General features: G+C 41.6%; 2 protein-coding genes across 2 annotated transcripts; one reads left to right on the top strand and one right to left on the bottom strand.

The window, feature by feature from the left end:
- Nucleotides 1–2290: 2290 nt before the first annotated feature.
- Nucleotides 2291–17468, top strand: LOC110164558 (activin receptor type-1B-like). The gene is made up of 8 exons (XM_020929615.2): nucleotides 2291–2461; nucleotides 12782–13018; nucleotides 13343–13603; nucleotides 14250–14480; nucleotides 14550–14717; nucleotides 14815–14971; nucleotides 15083–15338; nucleotides 15432–17468. The coding sequence occupies exons 1-8, from the start codon at nucleotides 2398–2400 to the stop codon at nucleotides 15555–15557; spliced, it is 1500 nt and encodes a 499-aa protein (XP_020785274.2). The 5' UTR covers nucleotides 2291–2397; the 3' UTR covers nucleotides 15558–17468.
- Nucleotides 17469–17739: 271 nt separating this feature from the next.
- Nucleotides 17740–24994, bottom strand: LOC129410500 (histone-lysine N-methyltransferase 2D-like). Its single transcript, XM_055158806.1, has 15 exons — nucleotides 24616–24994; nucleotides 24369–24533; nucleotides 24133–24277; nucleotides 23985–24066; nucleotides 23740–23912; nucleotides 23553–23671; nucleotides 23351–23477; nucleotides 23129–23259; nucleotides 21621–22956; nucleotides 21402–21538; nucleotides 21181–21311; nucleotides 20804–21089; nucleotides 20633–20706; nucleotides 20449–20557; nucleotides 17740–20373 (listed from the first exon to the last, which is right to left on the bottom strand). Exons 1-15 carry the CDS (start codon nucleotides 24988–24990, stop codon nucleotides 20281–20283), a joined length of 3483 nt encoding a protein of 1160 aa, XP_055014781.1. The 5' UTR covers nucleotides 24991–24994; the 3' UTR covers nucleotides 17740–20280.
- Nucleotides 24995–25000: the final 6 nt, after the last annotated feature.

Below are 25000 nucleotides of genomic sequence, written 5' to 3'. Positions count from 1 at the left end.
CAGGAACTTGTGTTGTACAAAAGAACCGTCCTGGAATTGACCTGGGGAGAGCTTTCTGCAAAAAGTTACTAAGTCCCAAAACATTCTGCCTCATTTCAACAGCTGTCACTCAATGCTTTGATACACACTGCTTCTTTGTGTTGGTAACTTCCTCCACTATCTCCATATGTGTTACGTTTGCATACATGTGTTGTCTGTCTGGATGTTGAACAAACTCCACAGAGATAACCCTGAGTCTGGTCACTCCAAGCTTGTCCTGGTTATTTTTAACTCTGCAGGGGGTTGTCCAGTATCACCTCTGTTTTCTCTCCCACAGAGGGACCACTTCAAATGGCCCAAAACAGACAAGGGGATTGGCTTCTCCCAGTGCAGGATAAAGACTGTAGGAATATGCAGATAAACTGGACATACAGCTTTTATTTACATTTGAAAGCAAGGTGGCATGTCCAGAATTATTCATACCCTTTTCAATAATCAATAGAAAAATCTTTATTGGCTATTACAGTAATCCAATGTTTCCTATAATTGCTGATCAGTTTTTTGCATGTCTCCACTGATATTTTTGCCATTCATCTTTAGCGGTGAGCTCCAATGCTTTCAGATTGGAGGGTCTGCTTGCCCTCACCCTGATCTTTAGCTCTATCCACAGATTCTCAGTTGGATTCAAGTCAGGACTCTGGCTGGGCCACTGCAAAACGGTAATGTTGCTGTCTAATAACCATTTCTTCACCACTTTTGCAGTGTGCTTTGGGTCATTGTCATGCTGAAATGTCCACTGGTGCCCAAGTCCAAGTTCCTCTGCAGGCTGCTTGATGTTGTTGAGGATCTTGATCTATTGCTCTTTGGTGTTCTTAGGGTTGAAGGCTTCTCCTTTTTTATGCCAAATCATCAATACATCATTGTGGCCAAACAATTCAATTTTTGTTTCGTCTGACCATAAAACAAAAGACTTTGTCCAGATGAGCATTTGCAAAGGTTAAACGGGCTTTTGTGTGCCTTATCTGGAGAAGTGGTGTCCTCCTTGATCTACTTCTGTGGAACCGAGCAATATGTAGTGTTTGTTGGATTGTCTGGCTTGAAATGTTGCCACCAGCAGAGCCCAGATTCACCTGGATGGCCTTGGTGGTGATCTGTGGATTCTTTTTCGCCTCTCTCACTATCCTCCTGGCCAGCAGAGGTGTCATTCTTGGCTTCCGACCACATCTTGTGAGATTTTCCACAGTGTGGAACATTTTGTATTTTTTAATAATTCTTTGCACTATAGCCACTGGAACTTGAAAACATTTAGATATGGCTTTATATCCCATTCCTGACTTGTGAGCAGCCACAATACGCAGCCGTAGATCCCCAGAGAGCTCCTTTGTGTTAGCCATGACTGTTCACAAACCAAATGCAAAGACCTACTGTTTTTCACCTGTTCAGTTGCTTAAAACAGCTCTTCCCAATGAATCAGGGTAATTAGGAAGTTTTAGAATGGTTTGGAATGTTACAGAACTTTGGATTTTTCCATAGACTCTGACAGTTTACATAATTGTGGATATGCCACTTTTCGTTCAAATGTAAATAAAAGCTGAGAATTTATTTATTTTTTCCGTAACACTTTAAGTCAAAATTTGTCATGGGTATGAATAATTTTGGGCTTGACTGTACACACACACACACACACACACACACATATATATATATATATATATATATGATCTGGAATATCAACTAGGCCTATAGGGTAGATTATTTATATTTTGTTCCAGTGAAGAAAAGTTCCTATCCTAACCTGCTAAAACAAAGCATCACAGACATAAATAATCTGGTTTGTAATAGATATTAGCTATTCCAGTGGTTAGCGTTGGTGAAATCTAATAGGCCTCCTTATGTAAAATCTGCAAAGGCCCAACTAGACAATTCTAGTTTTTAAAGGACTGAAAAGGTTTATTATTATAAGAGTAACCTTACCAAACTGCACCAGTTTGCGAAAGCCTACATTAATAAATAACGACAAAAACATAAAAGGCGTGGTCATGGCCCACAGAGGGTACACAGACAGTTTTTAAATTAAGATAAAGAGGGCACACTGGTGATTAAAAAATGAACAGGTGAACTTCATGTGCCTTTGTTTTTGTGATTCCTTCAGCTGTGGTGTTTTACGGGGAAATTCAGGACGCTGTATAGGCGTTATGGTCCATAAAAGCAGCCCTTGACCCGGGGACACAGTGTTAGTGCAGCGGCCCGCCCCCTGCGCGCACTCACGCCCCTTTAAACACGTCACTCGCCTGGCTGGATGACTGGCGGAGTGGCGGTGCGCGGTGTGTGTGCGGTCGGACTGTGGTTGAGTATCTGCTCGTTCTTGATAACGACTCACTTCGCTTTTCATTGTGGAGAGATGGGATTTCAGAAGAAATGGCTTTGAGACACTCTGCTCTAGCACTGGTGGCCCTTCTCGGGTTGGTGGCTGTAGGTGATGGTAAGTTTTAATATGATCACCTCTCCGGCTTTTGTCTCGGTGTGTTTTCCTGAACTGGGCATCGCCTGTTGTCGCTCCGCGTCATGGCGCGGCGGCGTAGGGATTTGGCTAGCAAAGTCTAGCTAGCGTCGACCTCAAAACATTCATTATTCGTAGGGCATATCCAATGTTTAGATTTAATAGTTTTGTGCCATGTTTGTGATGCATTTGTACTGCCAACACGATACGTTTTGAATGTCTGCACTTGAACGTCGTAAAGTAGCACAACCACAACAACAACATGGTGGTTGTTTGTGTCTAGGTGCCAGCTATACCTCGTAAGCTAACAGCCAACAAACTATTCAAAGTTCATCACAGAGTAGAAATCTGTTTCAATTAAGGGCATTTCAGTGCGTCTCTTGTTGTGGTTTGTTGAGCGATATAGCAAGTGGCAAGTGCGCGCTGCTTTGTTGTTACTGTAGTTATCTCTCCGCTGCTACCATATTTACTAAACAATCCTCCTCGGCTTGCTTATCTCTGGATGGCCCGGGTGCAAGTCGCTGTAATGATCGCTGGCTGCGATGTGGTCACTTACAGTTTATTCACATGCTGTTGCCACACGTTTCCATGCTGCCAATGAGAGGGAAGAGCCAGTGAATGCTGTTGTGTAGATGTGTTTGTTTTCTCTATGAAATGTGTATTTGGGGTAAACAGGGGCAGCTCCTTCAGTGCTCCCCATTTGTGAGCTGTGAAAAGGTTGCTCTGTGGCCTCCAGCTGAAAGTGAATACTGGCACAGGGTGAAAACAGCCGAGCATTGAGTCGCCCAGACAGGAGTCAGAGTTGAAGTCTGGGTTCATTGTGATGGAAATGTGGCATGCGGGGTCTTTTGAGGCGCCCGGTCTCCAACGCTTCAGCCCGTCTGCTGAAGCAGCTGACGGCCAGCTCCACATTCAGACGGGCATCTGCTCCTCTGAACTTGGTCCCTACATTTGCCCGTCTTAAATAAACTATTATTGAATTATAGCTGCGCCTCATTGTCATGTGACCAAAAAATTTAAATTAAGAAGACATTTTAAGAAGGGCATAATTTTGGGATCCATCAGTGTTGTACAGTTATCAGATATTAGATCAAATATTGGTCCAAATTCTATTTTAACTATAAACTTGAAGGGATGATAAATCGCATAGTCAATTGATTAAAACCCATAGTGGAAATGAGCCGTTTCCTCCAATAAACATTGTAATGTGAACTGTATCATGAATTAACCTTTAACCTTCGGTATATTTGACCTGTCTTGCAGTCATATTTACCAGAGGAAGTTGTGGGCAGTGGTCACACCTCAGTGTCCAGTTTGTTGGTTCCACTGTCAGTAGACTGTGAGGTGGGGTGGGGCTGACAGCTGATGGAGTGCTGAAAATTACAAATGGACAAAAAAACAAAATGTAGCTTTTATGTAACATTATGTACTCATAATATTCATATTGCCTTACACTTTCTGTCCTCGTTCCTTGTCAGTTATGTCTACAAATAGTGATTTTGTTGTTAGCCTTAATATTTTCACTTTGTTTAACTATGAAGAATCATGATTTTACTATTGAAATCTAATTGCAAAATGCTTGTTAGAGAAACAAATCACAATTGGATCCATTTTCATAATGGTTCAGCCTCACTTTACTCTGGAATGGATTATACAGGGAGGTGTAAACCCGACCAACCAGAAGTCTTCTGCACCCAGGCCTTCTCAGTGTGAATAAGGGTGACAAACAACTCGTCTGTGAGTTGGTGAGTGTCACGTGTTGATGACCTCACAAGGAGCGGCCATTGTCATTGTTGTGGTGCTGCAGGCCTCGCTCTGCTGTTCTACACAGCATCAGAAATCTGATCCAGCCGTGTGGCCCCAGCACTGTGAGGGAGGGCATGACCATGACTTAGCCCCATCCTCCCCTTTCTCTGGGCCTTCTGTTCAACAGACCTGCTTCAACTCAGTATGCACTATGTATGCCACATTCACTGTGACAGTGTACTGTCTCATGGTGGGCATTTCTTTTCTGCAGTTATACCCCAAAATGTTTTATTTAGTTTTCTTAGTATGAAGTGTTTTATTTTTATTGTGAGCAATACCATGTAACCTTATAGAGGTTGAACATCACCTGCAAGATTCCACAGAAACTGTGTTAAAACTATACTTCAGAACTAGCTACACGAGTGGGTAGAGGCCCCCCACCAGGCCAAATAGGTCACTGATATGCTAGTCAATTTACAGTAAGGAATCAGGTTTTTCTGTGTTTTTCATCCAAAACAATGGCATAACTTTTCTGCCTAAAAAGTTATGCGGTGGGGCTTCTTAAAAGAGCAGTAAATATTGGATACAAAAAAAAGCTGAATAGAACTTTTTCTTCAGCCATGTATGATGAAGTAGTATGAAATGGTGCTACAATAGCTGTTTTTTTTGTAGACTTGGTTTTATATATATATATATATATATATATATATATATATATATATATATATATTGTGTCGACCTACTCTCACGATCCACATCTGCTGGGATCTTCCACAGTCTTTCTGTCATGGTTCAAAGGTATCATTGCCAATTGGAAACAACACTCTGCTTGTTTGTACCAGAGCCAAGCCTCGAGTTCTGTTTAATATTGAATCTGATGTGCTGAGGAGGAAGCCCCGGCTCTTTTGCAGTAAGACTTGTGCGCACCTGCCCCTCAGAACAGAGCCAGGGAATGTACAGGGAAACCGTGAACCTTATTGGGTTCAAAGGTGTGTGTTTTAACCGAGGGAGAGAAGGAGGGAGGAGGAGAGGGGGAGGAAGAGGTCCAGCTGGCTCTGATTCAAAGGAGAAAGTACTGTTTTGCAAATGCACTTGTCTAGGCCTGTTTCAATTAGGTAAACATATGAGCTTTAATAGAGCTGCCACTAAATAATGTTGGAAGACTTTATTTATTAAAGCCCAGAGCAACCTCATTTTTAGTCATGTAGGCCTATACCACAAACCAAATTTTTTACAGTAAAAAATAACAGACTATTTCTAATGTTGTTTAGCCAAATTTCAAAAATGTAGTTAGTTTTTCTTTTTATATATTGGTATGGTCCAAGGGTTTGTCCAGATATCAAGAATCAGTATCTCAATTCTGAGCACGCTAAATCTTTAATGTATGATGTTGACAAACATGGTTGAACTGGTGCAGAGTGCAGTTCGGGTCAGGTCTGTTCTTTTGTTGTTGATGGCCTCTTCTGCCCTGGGCCCTAAATGTGGGCAGCAGACAGTGTACCCTCTGTCTGACCTTCTCGTCATTACTGTTGTTAGACCACCGATCATCCCAGCAGTTACGCCAGCTCCTCCCCCTGGTCCTCTCAAGTCGTCTCAGACATACAAATGTAGGGATACAGAGGGATATTTTAATAAGATAATACATTTGCCATCTTTGTAACTTGATAAATGTGTGTAGAATATCATATAAAATTTGTAGTTTTATAAAAGATAATTGGATGGCAAAAAGGGCATTGTCCCATATTTTATTATTGTTATAGTACAGTTCACAAAATCCCTTTTCACCTTTCACTTTTGTTAAAATTAACAGAATTCTATCTATGATATAAAACCAACCAACTCCAACCAAAGTTCAGTTAAAGTAAGACAAGTGATTCCATTTATATAAAGAATTTGTCAATCATCAGGTACAAAGTTGGTTCAGTTTAATATTCAACAAAAATTTTAAACCATAGATCACAAACTAAACATAAAACTTAACCACCACAGAGTCTAAAACCTGGCTAAAGCAGGATGAAAGATTTCCTCAGTACATAGTAACTGAACCAAACTTATCAAAGTTGGAAGGCTGTACTACATAAAAGTTTTTTTTTATTAATCTCATTACACTTCTCTGCACAAATGATGAAGTAGAATATGTGTTTTCTGTAGTAGCTTCTGGACAGGAGCAGGGCAGTTTGTCCCATGCAGAGCATAGATCCGGTGGCAGTAAGGGCGCGTCTATAGGGCCGAACACGACACCCTGCTGCCATTCCGTGTCTGTTTGATTTGGTTTTGAGCTTCTGCTGCTGGAATGTCGATCCGACTTACTCAGCCTCATTATTCCCTCCTTACCAGCACAACCTATACTTTTATCAAGTGCTTTTTAATAATTACTGAACAATGGTCTGCTTTGAAAGAAGTTCAAGCGTAACGCATGTATTAATATTTGTGGGTTAAATCGGGTTATTCCAGTCCCTCCCACCCTGCTCAGTGGAGGTATTGTCCGTAACAGAGGCTTGTTAATTTAGACTATATAGTCTTTCACAGTGTGGTATGAAAATTGCATGCCGCAGGAGACCAAGAGTTAGTCATGAAATGGCGCTCTGTTTTTTTTTGGTTTTTTTTTAAAGAATCTGGCTTTAGACTTGTTGTGTTGCTAATATCGCCACAGTTACTAAACAACACATTGAAACGCAAAATATCCAAACAAAATAAGGCAGATTTCCCGGCAGCAGTATACCTGACTGTGTGTCTTAAATAAAACAGTGTAAAGTTACCCATATGTCTGCATCTCCTCGATCAAACTTATAAGTAAGCACGTACTTCTGATCTGCTAATGCCTCTAAAGGGCTTTTAATCCAGTCACATGGACCATATATTGGCTTACACAGCACATGAACTGCATTCTGTAGCTGCTATTCAAGTAATATTAAGGTTATGAGAGCAGGAGTGGAGGAATACTAAAGCATGTACTTGATAAAGGTGCTATTACGGGGCCATCAAGTAAAAATGGTCTCCACAATTGCTCAATAGAGATTAACTTTAGATGTCCAGCACCTGGTTATCTCCATGACGATATTGCTATGTCTAGGTTTTCCACAGTATGGCATTAAGCATATCTTGCTGTTTTTATTTATGCCTTGAAAAACATTGATTTATACTGTGAACCAGCCACAAATTAACAGGCAACTTGGGCAGGTGGTGTCCTCTGCTTGTGTGTGTGAAAATGGATAAGTTAAATGCCATATACTGGACATTCCAGGCAAAGCAATAACATGTAGACATGTGGCTGCTTTGCCTTTCTCTAGAAAAGTTACAGAGCACCTTTACGGTGGGCAAAGCCAATGCCCATTGAAATGGTGATTATTTGTTCAAATACTGGACTGTCAACAAGCAATGGAAATTATGAGGTATTTAACTTTTTACATGGCTTTTAAGTTGTAATATGTACAAAAATTGTACCAAAAAGATATATTTAGTCCTAATAATTTGAGTGTTTTTGAAATTCATAACTTCCACTTGTACTTAACCTAGAAGTCTTGGCCAACACCTGATCCAGTGTCCTGGGACAGGCTGACGCAGACAGCAGACAGGATGGGCTGTAGCCTGGGGGCTCGTGGTTTGCTAGAGAGAGTCTGAAGAGGCAGTGCGTTCCCCAAAGACCTCCTTTCAGAATCAAATCAGTAATCTGACCCTGAGCAGCAGACGCAGGTAATGACTTTGCTCCTCTCCCCACCATTGATTAGGCCATAGCAGCAGTAGTAGTATGTGAGTGTGGTGTGTGTGAGTCTAGTGGCGTCTACTTGTCTTGATCAGCTCTCAGTCTGGCATTTGTATGGATCTAATTTCAGCCAGTACATTTTGGTAATGGTGCCGGGTCTGTCTGCAGAAGCCCACTCACCAGAGGCTTTTCCAGAGTAAACCTCCTGCTGGCCAGTGCTGTGGGCTCAGCGATGAGTCCTCCTTGAACAGCTGGCATAGATCAGGGTTTTAAGTAGGGTTGCAATGTAAATTGTGATAGACAGACTTATCTGGACGAAACAGACTCAAAATGTCACTGTTAATGTTTTAAATATTATCTATTTAGATAACATTTGTATAACTTTTTTTTTTTTTTTTTTACATCTCTCATGTACACTAGAAACTAAAAACACTAGAAACCAGTCATAAAGTTTTATGACTGGTCAGTTATAGGCCAGTGAGATTTGGGTGCCCTTTGTGACACAACATTGCTGATTAGTTTTAGTTTAGAGTTGTCTGCATGAAACCAAGAACTGGCTGCATTTTACACATTTCATATACAGAAGTAGTGATGTGTACATTTACTTTTACTTGTACATTACAACATTATGTAACGGTTTTCCCAATTTAAACTATGTATCTACTACTTCACCAACCCATTTTGTCTTTTCATTCATACTTAATATCTTGTGTAGGCTAATTGTGTTGTTTCGATCAAGAAGAAAATGTGGCTGAACGGACACTTTTGTGGTTTGCACTTTAGGTCTGACGTAAGGTGACACTGGTTTTGGCAACATTGTTCCATTAATCCCTTTCTCACTCATGTAGTCTGTGTTTCTTGCCCTAACTTGAACAGGAATGAAAGGAACTTGACACTGGTAGCTGCCATATTTGTCTCTCCCTTCTCTCCTCCCTTTCCTGTGGGACCCCCCACCATAAGTCAAAGTCTAGACTGAGTTTTAATGACGATCGCAGCTGGTCACTCATGCTAGCCCCCTCATGCCTGGAGCTGTGTGTGTGTGTGTGTGTCTCGCCCCTCCCTGCAGTATTGTCCCATGCACAGTTTGGGGCCAGCCCCTCCCACCAACTGTCTGGTCTACAACGACGGCAACAGACCCCCGAAACTCTGGCTGTCCCGTCACAGCCACACCCCTCCCCCACTCTGCCCCAAGTGTACCCCCCCCCCATTCACACTCCCCTCTGAGTTGAGTCCAATCCCTCCTCATGTCGTCTTAATCTCCACACAAAGGACCAGTGTAAGACCACCAATTATGTGGATACAAGCAGAGAGTTCAGTCAAAAACCACCCCAGTCTCCTTCAGTGAATTGTCAAGTGCTGGACAAACTGAGGCTGCTCATTTGACTAAAAGCATGCTGGCCAGGGTCTTGAAGAGTATTTTAGGCCATTTTATCAAGTTGAGTCATATTCACAACGTCCAAGCAAGTGTTGACCTTTTGAAACTGTATTTGTTTACAATATTTAGCTTGCTATACATAATATACTTGCTTGCTTGTTTTTGTTCATGGGATGATTATTATTTTTTTCCCCCTCTTGCTTTCGTGATTTGATAAATGTGCCCCATCAAGGATTTGGTTAATGAAAACGTTTGAAAATGATGATGTTCATAAAATAATCCTTATTTGCTCTGCTATTGGGAAATTCCAGCGTTTGCAACTCAAAGTTCAAGAACAGCAGGAAAAAAAATTATATGCAATCAAAAACCTAGATAATTAACTATTAAAAACAGACTTTTGCCCAGATTTAACTAGAACATTAAGTAGCACTTTATAAAGAAATGCAAAAGGCGTAAAGATGATATGTAAGTAGAGTGACCCTAAGGGTACAAATGTGTGGATATGTATGTTCATTAGACATTCATTCATAAAATGGCAGGTAAAGTGACTTCAGTGTACGATGACCAGATATTTGACCAGATCACACAAAAGGGAAATGGTAAAAAGTTAAGTAAAATAAATGTCCCCGTTGTACAGGAAGGTAGTCTTTAGTGAAACCGTTTGTTTGCCACAGACCAAACTTTGGTGGACCACAAACCTCTGAGGCCTCCCGAGAGGAACTGAGTGTGATCTGGGCCATGTTTAGTTCTATGTGAGCGGTGTCTGCGCACCATCTGTCTCACCACACATGGCCTATGATATACGGCCTACATTCTGCTCTTATCAGCTCTGTGGAGATGAAGAAGGGCTTTAAAGCACCAGAAGAAACATCTGAAAGTAAGAGGAGGTACACTACATCCCCCAGACATTTTGGCTGTAACGTGAGTGCGGTGTGCACAACCTTCCCTCAGCAGTTTGTGAAAACATCACTCTTACTTTGGAGATGGATTGATCAAAATGGCTTCTGTCTAGACTCTTCCTCTCAAAGAATTGATTTGTTTGGCTCAGAACCAGTAACCTCAGTCCTGTTACACCGTGCAGGGGTGGGGGGGCAGTGTGAATTACAGGAACGGGGTAAATAAAAAGATGACATCAGTGCAGACTATTAAAGCTGCCACAGTGCAGGGCAGGGGGTTGTTTTTGTCTCATTATGGACCTCTGGCTGCTCACCTCTGTGTAATCTGCAGGAAATTCCTCTAAAAGAGCCAAGTGGAGTTTGGACACCCTCCACACAGTTCTGCCGGTCTCCTGTTGCGGCATGGCCATTAAATTTAAAACCACTGAAAACAGGTCCCGCTTTTCTACTGATAACTAAGGGAGCTACGTCCACACGTATATTTTAATAAAGTCCAAAACCACTCTGCCATCCCATGTTGGAGAGACTCCTGTCTGACAACATTCTCTGTGGTCCACTAGAATTTTGCATGTGTGGTGTAATCCTGGATCCTGTGTTGAATTGTTTAGCAGTGTCGTGGCTTTGCAGTAAGTCAAGTAATATGCATTGTGAAAGAACGCTAGGAACAAATCAGGGTGCAAATATACAGAGTTGACCAATAACATACTTTTTAGTCTGATAAACTTACGGTAGTTTTCTAATTCTAGAGAATGCTTTTTTAAAAATCATATAGCATATAGTTACCATTTGGCAATTTACAGAATCAACATCTAAACTGTTCATCTGTTCAACTGTTCATGTGGAAAGGAAAAATTATATTCATTTTGTCAAGCACAATGGATAAACATTCAATCACCAACACTTTATACAGACTTTTGATCTATGGCACATTTTTGTTAATGAGGTTTAAAAAGCTCCATGGGAAAAGCCTTCGATTAGCATCCCAATCCTCCCTCTTTCCTTTAAATCTCTGTTCTCACACATTGTTTTCTGTTTTTCTTTTCTGTAAAATCAGGATTGACTTTGGTCTATGCTGCATGCCTCCTCCAGGAGCATTCTCGGTACATTGGTCTTGTCTTCACAGCGATTAGTCGTGAGAGGTCTCATTTGTTTGGGCGCAGGATCAGCTCAGAGCCTGTCACGCTTCATTCACACTCTGTCATCAGCAGCAGCACAGTTTGTCATTGAGCTCTGTTCACTTTCCCATGTGAACCCACTGTTCCGCACCCGGGCAGCCAATGGTACGCAGCGCTGGTGGTGGCCTTTCTGTGCTGGCCTAACTCCAAATGAAAAGCATGTGTGTGATGGTCCAAATTGCATTTGGGAGTAAATTGAATCAGTTTGCTGTTTGTTGTTCCCAGGGTTATACGGCCACATGTAGTTTGGCAGATCATAAATGATTTGAACCATGCATGATGTATAATTTAGATTTAGATATACAGTTTCTGTGTTTTTAAAATCTGGAGTAATATTTTTATAGTCCAGGAGCATTATCATTTGTTTGACTGAAATATTAAAGTATACACACTATCTAAAAATAAGTTCCCCTGAAAGACAGACATAATTTGATGTTTACAGAGGACATTACTTGGTCATACCTTATTAATTGTGAAGTATCATCATCATCATGCTCTGGATACTTTCATAAGTCACATGCAAAGTGAATAACATCACCTAAAGCCCATAGTCACTTTGATCAGCTGCAGTGACTTCAATTTGAAAAAAAATAAAGACGAATTTATCAACTTCATTTTCTGAGGGCCTCGTTTCCTCATTTCACTGTGTCAAATTGACTGCTGTAGTTTTATTACTCAACAGTGGGAGATCTTTGTGGGCGCTTTAATGGGTCCCTGCACTAGAGCGAGGTGTTCACTACAGCTCCAGTCTCATTAAACAATGTCGGTGTAAAGAAGAGGAGCAGAGGCAGGACAGGAGCAGGGGCAGGACAGAAGCAGGGGCAGGACAGGAGCAGGGGCAGGACAGGAGCAGGGGCAGGACAGGAGCAGGGGCAGGACAGGAGCAGGGGCAGGACAGAGCAGGAGGCAGGAGGGCAGGAGCAGGGGCAGGACAGGAGCAGGCAGGACAGGAGCAGGGCAGCAGGACAGGAGCAAGGGCAGGACAGGAGCAGGGGCAGGACAGGAGCAAGGGCAGGACAGGAGCAAGGGCAGGACAGGAGCAAGGGCAGGACAGGAGCAAGGGCAGGACAGGAGCAAGGGCAGGACAGGAGCAAGGGCAGGACAGGAGCAGGGGCAGAGGGAGCTTTGCAATGGGACTTAGGTTCTGGTCAGGTTCCGTGTGACTCCCTGCGGGCAGCTCCCCCTCCTCCTCTTCCTCCTCTTCAGTGTGTTTGGGTTCATCTGCAGTGGAGGATCCTGTTTCCTGACTGTCTGAGCTCTGTGTATGAGAGTCACACATACCACTGAAACTGTGCACAGCATCAAATTTTGTCATGCCTTGGGGTTATTGGGTTGTGTCGCCCCCTATAGGAGCCAATCAGAATAAGGACTTACTTGAATATCTCTTTCTCTCTCTCTCTGTTGCAGCCCTGCGATGTAACTGCACAACCTGTGAGAAGACAGGGTATGAGTGTGAGACAGATGGCGCCTGCATGGCCTCCACATACTACAACCAGGGCAAAGAGCAGCACGTGCGCATCTGCATCAACCGGGACAACCTGGTGCCCCCAGGACAGCCCTTCTACTGCCTCAGTGCAGAGGGGCTACTCAATACCCACTGCTGCTACAGCGACTACTGCAATAGCATCGATCTCAAGGTCCCCGGTCAGTCCAAGCACAACGTATATCATGTTGTTTTTAGTTTGGTTTGCAAAAAGAATTGTATGGTGCCATGGCTATTCAAAAATCTGATCTATGCTGTAAAAATATTTTATTTGAATAATACATTTGTGCTTAAAACTGGACCATATATAGGCATGTAAACTTCAGTTTTAAAACATGTAATTTATTTTTATATTAACAGCCACCTTCAATTTACTACTGTGGAACTACGGCATTTAAATAATAATTTACTTCTTGAGACATACTTCAGCATCTTTTTATTATTGTACTCACATATTTCTCTTTTCTGTCTGGATTGCCCTGTAGTTCCTACCAAGGCAGCCTGGTCGAGCAGTGGCAGCAGCTCGTGGGGTCCAGTGGAGCTGGTAGCAGTGATCGCAGGGCCGGTGTTCCTGCTGAGTGTGCTGCTGATGGTGGGCGTGTTTCTGTTCCAGTACCAGCAGAGGGCGTACAATCACAGGCAGCGCCTGGAGCTGGAGGACCCCTCCTGTGAGCACCTGTACCTGGCCAAGGACAAGACCCTGCAAGACCTCATCTACGACATGTCCACCTCCGGCTCCGGCTCAGGTCAGAGCCTGAACAAGTGCAATGGCAATTGTGCAATTTATATTTTAATTTAGTTCAGAGTGCACATTATAAAAACATCCCACAAGCATTAAAAGATTAAAATAAGAAGTGTTAAAAAATACAAGAACCATACATTTCAGAGGTAGAGGTCTTAACAACAAGCTTAGCAGGTTTAATGCATTATAATATAGCTTATTTGGTTGTTTATGGAAATGCTGTTAAATAATTGCAGTGTTAGCAATTTACACTTTTGATTTGGTGGTGATTAATGTTACAGCCCAAGCCGCAGCAACATACTAAAGTTTATTAGTTGCTGCTCGTAGTGTTTAAGTGAATTATAGCTCACCATGGGGGGAGGGTGCTCTCCTGGGGACATAAATACATCATGACTCAACTATTTTTATTATCTTGGCAGTTTATACTCAATAAAGTTCAGTCTTCATGTTGAAGTAATTTTGTTTTTTAAAACATTAGCGAATCAGAATGAGGTTTAATTTTGACTAAAACAAATGCCAATATTAAATAAAAGTTTTAATTGGCTTGTACATTTTCTACAGTATCTCATCTCTGTGTTTGATAGTGGTTGAGTCAGTTTTTTGTGTTAAATTAAGTAGTAACGTTTGTTTGTCTCCACTGCCCCCTACAGGCCTACCCCTGTTTGTGCAGCGCACAGTGGCCAGGACAATCGTGCTTCAGGAGATTATCGGGAAGGGGAGGTTTGGAGAGGTGTGGAGGGGGAAGTGGAGAGGAGGAGATGTAGCTGTGAAAATCTTCTCATCCAGAGAGGAGCGCTCCTGGTTCAGAGAAGCAGAAATCTACCAGACAATCATGCTGCGACACGAGAACATCTTGGGCTTTATTGCAGCAGATAATAAAGGTAAAGGCTGTTTACCCAACTGTTAGACTGTTATCACTCCTATTCTAAATATGAATTTCTACCTTACAGACAATGGCACATGGACCCAGCTATGGCTGGTATCAGACTATCATGAGCATGGCTCTCTCTTCGATTATCTGAATCGTTACTCCGTCACGATAGAGGGCATGATTAAGCTGGCTCTGTCTGCTGCCAGCGGCCTGGCACATCTTCACATGGAAATCCTTGGCACTCAGGGTGAGATGGGCTTTTTTCTTAAAGAGGCTAATTTAACCAGTCTCACTCTACGAGCAGACAACTTATTTATCTGTTAATGCCACTGTGTACCATACAGGTAAGCCCGGCATCGCTCATAGGGACCTCAAGTCTAAAAATATCCTGGTAAAGAAGAATGGTATGTGCGCCATAGCTGACCTTGGTTTGGCAGTTCGTCACGAGTCCATCACAGACACAATCGATATAGCTCCAAACCAGCGTGTGGGGACGAAGAGGTATGGTTCCTCTAACCTCCACTCACATATCGCCTAACTGTGCTTAGTGCTTCACTGTATACATGTCAAGAGTCCTATATAACCACATTCACCAATCTTCTCTTCCTTTAGGTATATGGCTCCAGAGGTTCTAGATGAAACCATAAACATGAAACACTTTGATTCTTTCAAATGTGCGGACATCTATGCGCTGGGTTTGGTCTACTGGGAGATTGCTCGGCGCTGCAATGCTGGAGGTATTCACGAAGAGTACCAGCTTCCATACTACGACCTGGTGCCCTCAGACCCATCCATAGAGGAGATGAGGAAAGTGGTGTGTGACCAGAAACTCCGGCCTAACGTGCCCAACTGGTGGCAGAGCTATGAGGTCAATTTGACTACTGTAATCTTTTACTTCAACTTAAGTCACCATGCTGTGTTATATTAAAATGACCCTGATTTCCTTTATTTCTCGTTTTAGTCACTTCGTGTTATGGGCAAGATCATGAGGGAGTGCTGGTATGCCAACGGAGCAGCACGTCTGACTGCTCTGCGCATTAAGAAAACTCTGTCCCAGCTCAGCATAGAGGAGGATGTAAAGATGTGAACTGTACAAAGAGCTCTAGAGACGCTCAACACTCTATATGAAAACAATACACTACTAAATACAGACTCTACATGACAAAAACCTGCCAGTTTAACTACAGCCACACTCCGAGTTGTGACAAGGCCTACCTCACCTTTTTAGCCAAAACTACTGACCGTCATCTCCTACTCGGGACGTCCTGTTTGTTTTCATTGCCCCTTCTCCATAGGCCACTACAGCATTACTACTGTTTAATATTGTTTTTAATTGCATCATGGCAGGAGTTTTATTACTGTACAGTGATTGAACGTTGTTGTTATTTTTACCTCTCAGAAAGCATCCCACAATCTTTTTTTTTTTTTTCCCCAAGTTTAGTTTCATTATTGCATTTTGTGGCTGTGAGTGTGCAGGTGGGAGGGGGGTTGGATGAACTGTTAGCGTGTAGTTGTCTGTTTAAACGATGTGGGGACTCCTAGCATGTTTCCTGGAATAGGCTGTAGTTCTATAGACCGATTTCTCTACTCTCTGTAACTTAAGCATGAACCGCCCGATTATGCTTCTTTGAAAAATCCTATGAACGCTGAATAGTTGCACTCTATTGTAGCTTCCTTGTTGATATGTGAGATTTCTTATGTCAGGTATTGCGACCATGGATGTGCTCCTGGTGTTTTTAGTCCAAAATTTGGCAGGGATTATTACGGGATTGTTGAGTTTTATTTATTTGTTGATATATTTTTGATTTTTGATGAACACTGTGAGAGAAGATGCCCAAGTTGTGATATAAATTGTACTTTTGTAGTTTTCTCATGCCTTCTGTTCTTTAGTAGTTTGTCAGAAGGTTTCGAATGTGGAAATTCTCCCAGTGGTTACAAATTGTCATGCACAATGAAGAGGAGTAAAAAAAAAAAAAAAAAGCAACGATATGACCTTTTTTAAAATGTTTATTTTGTTAAATACACTCTAAGATTTTTTACAACTTCCACTTTCCATTTTTGTGTCACAAGATAAAGGGTTACACTTTAATTAGCCTTAATAAAGCATTAACACTTAAGACTTCATTCATAATTAAGATTCAAAACTGTTCATTAAGGGGTTAGGGTAGTAAGGTAGTTGCTAAGCCTAAATTCAATCTATGTTCATGCTTTATTAAATCTATTTTTTTTTAAAGTCTAAACATTATAAGAGGTTCCCAGCTAATGTGTGGAAATCGATGTTGCTCGAATGGTACTCAGAAATGATTTTTATCTGTGAAAATCTGCTGGATTATTGTAACTCTATTCATTTGGAGATACAGTGGTACTACTGACATGCCCACATAAATGTCCATGTTATTTTGTGTAATCTATTTTGAGTCCTTTTTATCATCTGTAAATGTCTTCTGTGTAAACATCTCATTGACACTGGAATTTTTGGGATGAAGTTGTGAATCCTGACACTGCCCATTGGTATTTGACTATATTTAATCAAGGCTACTGGATATTTGTAGTTTCAGATACTGTACAATCAATCTGCATGTTTTTATTTTATCATATTTGCAGATGAGATTACAAAAGACAATATTGGGCTATGTACTGTTACGTCCATATATAGATCTTTAAATTTTATTTTATTTTTCTGTTCACGCTGTGTAAAAAGTACCCATTTATTGTCTCAAAACACTGGCTCATTGAACTCATCAACTCCATTAATAATTTTATTTCTACCATTGTTTTCAGTTGTTCACAAGGTAGCCCAGAGATGATGCTGCTGTAATGAGGGCTTGCTGAAAATAGTGGTGTAAAATGGGAGACTGCAGATATGTAACCAAAATCGTCAAACGCGCCATCTCTGTATTTACTTTGGCATAAAACCATCTTACATCTAGTTTATAGGTAAAGGTTTCAAAATCACTGGTAGTTTGTACATAGATATACAATAAATCATTTTTCCTAACATGTTTTCATCTGTTTATTAACAAGTACTGCTGAAGTTATCAGTGATAATGGTGTTGGTTAAAAAAAAAAAAAAGTAGTTTAATGTGGAAAAGAAGGGATAGTAATACAAATTTTACTTTTAAACACAAATTATCAGCTCATTTACAATCTATAAATAATCCACTGGTTTGCTATTGAATCAGCAGATGTAGAATGTTGTCTGTAGTGTCAGTTCAAATAAACTACACTCTAACAGTGTTCAGATCAGCTGCCAAAGAAAGTAGACCATATTTATATAAATGAGTATAGTAACTTATTTAAAATGCATTTTATTTTCCTTTACAAGAAACAAAAGCAGACAAAGAAATAGGATGGCAGGGAGGAGAGTGGAAAGCTGTATATAAAGAGATGCACCCTCTGGCGTTCTCCAAAAATATGTACAATTCAAAATAATATCCATACAAAACATGCCACATACAATAAAAATGAACATTATATTTATTCATATTCCCTAAAAGTATCTCTGCTGTACAGATGCAATATCTTTTTAAAAAGTATGTGAGGTTAAAAAAATTAAATTTGAGCAAAACTTTATTAAATTATAAGATATGCAGAGAACTTAAATTAAGATTTAGCAACCTTTAAAAATTCAGGTTAAAATCCAGTGAGTTGGGATAATGTCTCATGGTCTTCCCTTGAAATAGAAACATACCAAAAATATATATATATTTCACTGCTTTGTATACTACCACTTCAGAGAAGTTCTCCAATATAGTCTGAGAGTGCAATTCATAACCAGGTTAAGTATGGAGTTAACATCATACAACATACAGGAAGCCAGGTTCACAAGGTTTACCAGCACATTCACTTCTATAGGGAAAATATAGATTCAAACCAAAAGCACTACGAAGTATAAGGAGTCCAGGGTTTTCCATTCAAGAGTACATGATTCTGATTGCGACCAATAAAGGGACAGGTTTTGATAATCAACAAGCAGTAGTATAAATAAAACACAAACAATATTACATAAATAGAGATGCTATGCACCAAAGTACTGCTGTAAGAAAGAAGTGAATTGTGTGTAATAAACGCTCCTCATATTGCCCTCAGCCGCGTCTGGACTGATTCAAGAGAACATATTTTAACAAACCTATCTGAGGGCTTTTAGCAAAAACACTAATAGAAAACAGGTCAATGCAAAAACACTCTGATTCATATACATAAAGATATTAGTTTGCCATTTACACATATTTATATTTATATACAGCTTCAACTTTGTTAAAATGATATCCAGTGGTTGTTTCTTCTGATGTCATCTACTCTTGACTTTTTGATTACAAAGGGGCTGGATAAAGAGTTGCTACCCCCTGATGCATATACCATATATACAGTTTGTACAATTTGCATTTAATAATAGTGAGGTTTCAGGTTAGGGGAAGAGGGAGAAAAGTAGTTCGGTTACTGGAGTTTTAAGTAAAGCTCCCTTTAAAGACATTTCATTCATTTTTACATAGAGGTGAAACAAATGCCCTTTTTTCAATAAGTCTTTCCCTGCCATCTGCCCAGCCTCACGGGACAGTTCCAGCAGAAGAAAAACTCGCTCGAGGGGTGTAAAGACAGCAGGCTGCGCTCTGACAGAGAAAGACCTACTACAGTAAAGTTATCAACAGTCCACTAAATATTACAGAGGAAGAAACATGATTCAAAGTGTTAGCAGTGGGATATAAAGTAGTCATTGGTCCACTGCGCTGGAGGCAGCAGTGGAGCTTGAACGTGAAGCAAAAGCAAATGTGCATTTCGAGAAGAAACTAGTCCTAGAAGTGAGATCTGAAAGCCGCTTGCTCAGTATGTACAACTACAAGGAACTACACGGTGGTTATTGTGCTTTCACACAGCTAAGAGCACGGCTAAAAAACGCTTAAAGAAAAACAGAAATGTCCATGATTTGGAGGCATACACGACACCTGCTAAGCTGATTGTGATTTTCTTTTTTTATCAAAACGGTCATATATTTCTTCTGTATAAATAATTCATGAATAATAATTACGTTGGCTCATTATTGTAAATCGTCATCAGCATAGAGTAGACAGAGCAAACCTGCTGCTTAAGTTTCCCTGCTTGTCCGAGAAGGCTAAGCCCATAAAAACACCCCCCCCTCCACAGTAGCAGTTAACAGTTATTATTCAAAGCAGCCACTTCCCGTTAAATCAATGAGGTAGACAGGGTCACACTAACCCACCTTAGGGACTCCACACAGTCAGAACAACTTGAGCCATAGAACAAAACATCTCCAATTTAATAATCATCTTTTTCCATCAATCATTTGCAGCTCAAATGCAGAGCCACGTCCTGATTGTCTAGCGAGCCAATAATATCCATGTTGTCTTCATTGATGAGTTGATGGGAAAGTGCCTTTCAAGGAGGTGAGGATAAAGTGTAAAAGAGCAGGAAATAGGTCCGTCTCAAAACATAAAAATGTATCAAGTTCATTCTCAGTATTTGAACATGGCTTTTTGTCGCAGCTCCAGCTGAGCTCTGTAGTATGAGGGTTGATATCAGAAGGTCAGGATCATTTGGTAGATGTTGAGGATTGTTGTAAGCTTATTGAAAATAGTCAAGGAGGAGAGAGTTGTTGGCTGACATGCCTCTGTTGTGAGGGTTTGTTGCTTTATTGATTAATGCTCTTCATACCTTTGGCTACAGGGGTCACTGCTTTAGTCTTTCACTGGTGGAGGCCGCATCACCTCCACATCTTTCAGCTTATACACTGGCTAAGATGGAACCAAAGGCTTTGGCGCACATGGTTCTGGCACCTTTGGAGGGGAATACTTTTAGTTCATCCACTTTCTGCAATTCCAGGCTCCACAATGACAAGGGATTTTGTGCTGATCATCCTCAAAATCAAACTGGTAATCATACGTCAGCTGTAGTAAAGAGAACACAAACACATTCATATTTAAGACCTTAATAAAATCATGTCAAAAAGCAGGATCACAAACCTCTTCTCCCTTTGGAATCTTTCGGCTGGAAATGATGATGATCTTATCTTCCTTGTCAAACGTTACCACCTCTGCCACACAGTTGGGGGCACAGGAGTGGTTGACATAGCTGGACAGGAAACAAGGGCATTATATTAAACAGTTTAGAATTTCTAATCGCTAATGAACTGATCTCCAGACTTACCGAGCTGGGCCACCCGTCAGAGTGGCATCAATGACCTGTTCATTGTTGATGCGGAACATGTAAATGCCACGATTCTGAGACACAAAATAATTTATTTAATTAAGGACTTCCAGCACACGCACAAGGTTCATCCAATGCCTGTGATAACATAAATTGTAGAGCTTGTTTTACCTGAGACTCGTATATCTTTTCCCTACGATTGGCCACCTCATTGCGTATAACCGTGCCAATGTATTCAATGACCATGGTGTGCTTTTCCAAATCCTTTGCAGCGTATAATCCGAGGCCCTGGATTCGGGATCGGGCCAGGTAAACGTTGTTCTTCCACTCTGTCTTCAGGCGACGGTACTGGGATGATTTAGAATGAACAAACTGTTTGCTGTATGGTGTGTTGAGTTCCCCAGTGAAAGTGCTCTGGTAGGCTTTCGAAACACTGGTGCTATTCAGCGTGTGGGGCCTTATAAAGATAACAGTAAAATTAAGTATTTCCTCATAATGCTAAATTTATCTATTATGTCAAATCCAGAGTCATTTAAATGCCTGTATACCTCTTGCACTGGGCAGTGACTTTGGGCTCAGAGCGGGCACAGCCACTGGGATTGATCATGAGGGGGAGCTCCATGAGAGGGTGACGCCCATAACGGAACTGGTAACTTTGGCAGCTCTCCACTCCAGGCAACTACACAACAAAGTCATTTAAATATTATATATGGACTAAGAGCAGGAAGGCTACATTCTGGTCGCAGGTTAGAGCCTCTTTTTTACTTACTGATTCAGTGATGCGCATCACAGCATTGATGGTGAGTCCGTACATTTCTTCTCCTTTTATGTGTTCTGTGAACAGCTTCAGCATAGAAGACTCCTCTCGAAGTTTGGCCACTTGCTGAACCACTCTGCTCCAAATTCCTGTCACCACAAATGGACAACTGGAGTCACTGATCTGTTTGATCACTGTTAAATACTGACATTGCGTGAGCCAAAGTCTTACCCTCTGGAGAGCTGTCACGGTAGTGCAGATCCTCCATGCCGTGCTCCAGAACTCGCACCTCAAAAAGAGGCCGGCCGTTATCCTCGTTGATCCGACAGCGGTACCTGCAGCGTTTGTTAGGCACCCGTGTGCTCCAGTAGATGCGCGTAGCCTCATAGCCCACAGGGAAAATGGCAGTGGGAGAGTGGAAAAGGGGCATCTGTGATGGAAGCAGCTGACCAACAGCATGGAAGATCAGACCTCCGACTCTGAACAAATGGATTCGGTCTCCTCGCTGCAGGATACTGGCAATCTGTTTCACTTCATCACGCTCAATGTAGACCCTCCTCAACACAGCAAACGTGCTGAGCTCGTCCTCACTGGGGCCCTTCAGCTTGTGCTGTGTGCACAACATGGTCTTGTCCTTGAAGAACATGCAGCGTGCTCGGATCGCACAGGCAAAATGATAGACATTAGGGCAGCGCAGTCTGTTGCAGCTGTTAGTGGCACCAGTTTTCTGGCAGTAGGCACAGAGGGTACGCAGACCTCGGCGCAGGGCTACCTCTACATTGATGAGTGCTCCTCCTTGTGTTTCATAGACCTCAGTAGACCACAGAGCACAATTCAGATGTACCCACAAATCCACATCAATGTTAAGCAAGCGCCCCGGCCCATCCGTGGCCCCATCGCCTTCGTCGTGACAAAAGCAACATTTGCGTTTGTCGCGAGGGAGTTTCTCTGGTCTAAAAGTGATGCGCAGTCGCTCCATCAGCTCTGAAACTTCACGGCTGCTCTCCTTCTTGGAGCCACCCTTACGGATTGTGATGACAAACTGAAGACGCTTCCATCTAATCCCTTTCCATTTCTTCACTTTTGGTTGGACTACCTCCGGTTCAGGCGAGAGCGATCTGCGTTGCTTCATGGATTTTGGGGAAGACTCCAAGGCATTAGGAGCATCTTTTTCAGGCTCAGCTGAGTCAGTGCTCATATCCTCCTCCTTAGAATAAGCTGTAATCTTTAGTGAGTCTTCAGCAGATGCACCACTAAGTGTGACTGAAGGAGAAACTGAAGCACTTTCAGATTCTAAGGCTTTGGGTTGTGAAGCTCCATCTTCTTGCTCTGGCTCAGTCTTGACCTTTACTTCTTCTTGCACAGAGGGAGAGGAAGGACGAGAGGTTTTAGGTGGAACTGTTTCACAAACTGCTTCTGGGGCAGAAGGTTCTTCTTCGTCTGGAAGAGGAGGCGACGGAGGTGGAGATTCCTCAACTGGAATAACAGGAAGGTGCCTAACATCCAAATCATTCACGTTTGTTGTGTAATAGTGTAGTGCTGGCTTATCCTCATTTTCCGCAAAGTCCTACAGAACAAAGCACAAACAAACAGTGCAGAGATTGTAATTAAAAACTCTAGTATACAAGTATGGGAAATGCACCATGGCATCATGCTCTTTTTAAAGTTGTACATTAAATTATCAAAAACATGATTATGTATATATTAAAACATACACAGGTACAGAGATCTAATGATACCTGTTTTATGAGTGAAAGTATGTCCACGTGTTTCTTGAGTGTACAGCCGGGAAGCGATACATCAAACTGCCTGAGCCATTCATCTGGATTAGGTGTGGCATTGTTCTTTACACAGAGGGCACCAGGGAAACCTGTAGAAACACACAATATGTGGACCCATTTCAGTCAAGATCATAATATTCCTAACATAAGTCATAAGTCAACACCTTGAATGTCTATTACCTGGCTGTCCTTGTGCCTTACTGGACCCATCAAAATCCAGGTTTTGAGGAGGAAAAGTCACCTCATAAGACCCCGGCATCCGGATGCTTAGGAGCTGAGCCATGGCCATCATCACATGGTTGAGTTTCTGAGGAAAAAGATGCTTTACGTTTTAAACAGAACATTTTAGAATAAAATGTTTGTCTTTTCTTGCGTTAGCTACCTTTGCAGCTGCAGAGGACAGTGTGAAGGTGACAGACACTTCATTACTTTTTGGTCTGTTTAGATGGTTTGATGTAGAAAGAACCTTGTCATCAGTAAGTGGTTTATTTTCTTGAAATTCTTTAAGAGATGTGTATGTTAATCAGAAAGAAAATGTAATTTAAAAGATACTGTAAGTAAATGCATACCTGGTATAGGTGTACGAGGGATGAGAGGAATAATGGGAGATATAGCCCTTTCAGTCTCTTCCTCCTTGGGCTCTTTGAGCTGAGGGAACCGTGTTGTTCCTTCTCCTACATTACTCTCTGGGGATGATGCTGGAATAATGCTTTCTGGTGCATCTTCATCATCACTTTCCATTCTGTTGAACATTTTTCATTTGACCAAATGCTGAAATAAATCCAAAACTTTGAGTTCAAGTGTTCGCTTTTACCTGATGTCTTCGTTCTGGTTGTGTGGTGGAGTAGGAAGAGCTGCCAGAATGTCGACACTCTTAACTGCTTCAGACGTGGTGTCTATAAAGAACACAGACTTTAACATCCACATACATCATATTTAAGGTTACAGTTAGATGTATTTACCCATTGGCTCTACAGCAGCATCTGCCTCTTTACACTTTGAAAGCTCCTCCCCAGTGGTCATCCCATTTGGCAGCTTGTGCTGTACTGAAGGAGGAGGTGTGGGAGGCAGAGATGATGGAGGTGTAGGAGGGTTGCTAAGGTTACTCTGAAAATACAAGAGTGCACAAAAACACAGCTGAAAACTCTGTATTATGAGCATTTAAGTGAAAAAAGTGGTTAGAAATTCATGGCCCTACCTTTGTAAGTAGCTGAGAATAGTAGTCTGGGACATTGTCCAGTACTGCATTTCCAAATGATCCTTTCAGCTGGGCTTTACCATTGGGTAGACTGCTCCCAAAAGGAGCAAAAAGATCTAGGCTTGTGGTTATGGATGGCTCCATCAGAGGCAGCAGAGACAAGCCCTGAAATGTCAACAATAACATTAATAGAAAACAGATCTCATGCCAATCAAACACTGGTAATGTGGTGTGGTATAATCAGTACCTGTTTCAGCTGTTTCATGAGAGCTTCTGGGCTTTTCCCTAGTTCATCCTTCTTGGTCTTTTTTCTTGCATTGGGCCCACTGGTTACTTTATTTGTACGTTTGGGCTTAGGCAAAGGGGGTCTTTTAGTAAGAGATTGCAAATCCTCCATGTTTTGAGGTGTCCCTTGAAGCTTTTGTTCCAGCATTGCCAATTTATTGTTTATGTGCCCATTAATTTCATTGTGGATGCCATCAGGTGTCCGTTGAGCTCCAAGCTGATTCTTTGTCCTAAGTAGTTTTTGAAGCAGTTGCTGTCCAGTCTCAGGCCTGTTATCTTGAAGTCTAGGATCTATAGCCATATTATCAGGGGTAGAATAGTTATCTTCTTGTTTCATGGCACCATGT

Source organism: Boleophthalmus pectinirostris, unplaced genomic scaffold, assembly GCF_026225935.1.
Source record: "Boleophthalmus pectinirostris isolate CB_2022bp ecotype Guang Dong unplaced genomic scaffold, ASM2622593v1 HiC_scaffold_222, whole genome shotgun sequence".
In the NCBI taxonomy this organism is placed as follows: domain Eukaryota; kingdom Metazoa; phylum Chordata; class Actinopteri; order Gobiiformes; family Gobiidae; genus Boleophthalmus; species Boleophthalmus pectinirostris.
The sequence above is the reverse complement of the archived record's forward strand: the minus strand, read 5'-3'. Positions and strand labels throughout refer to the sequence as shown.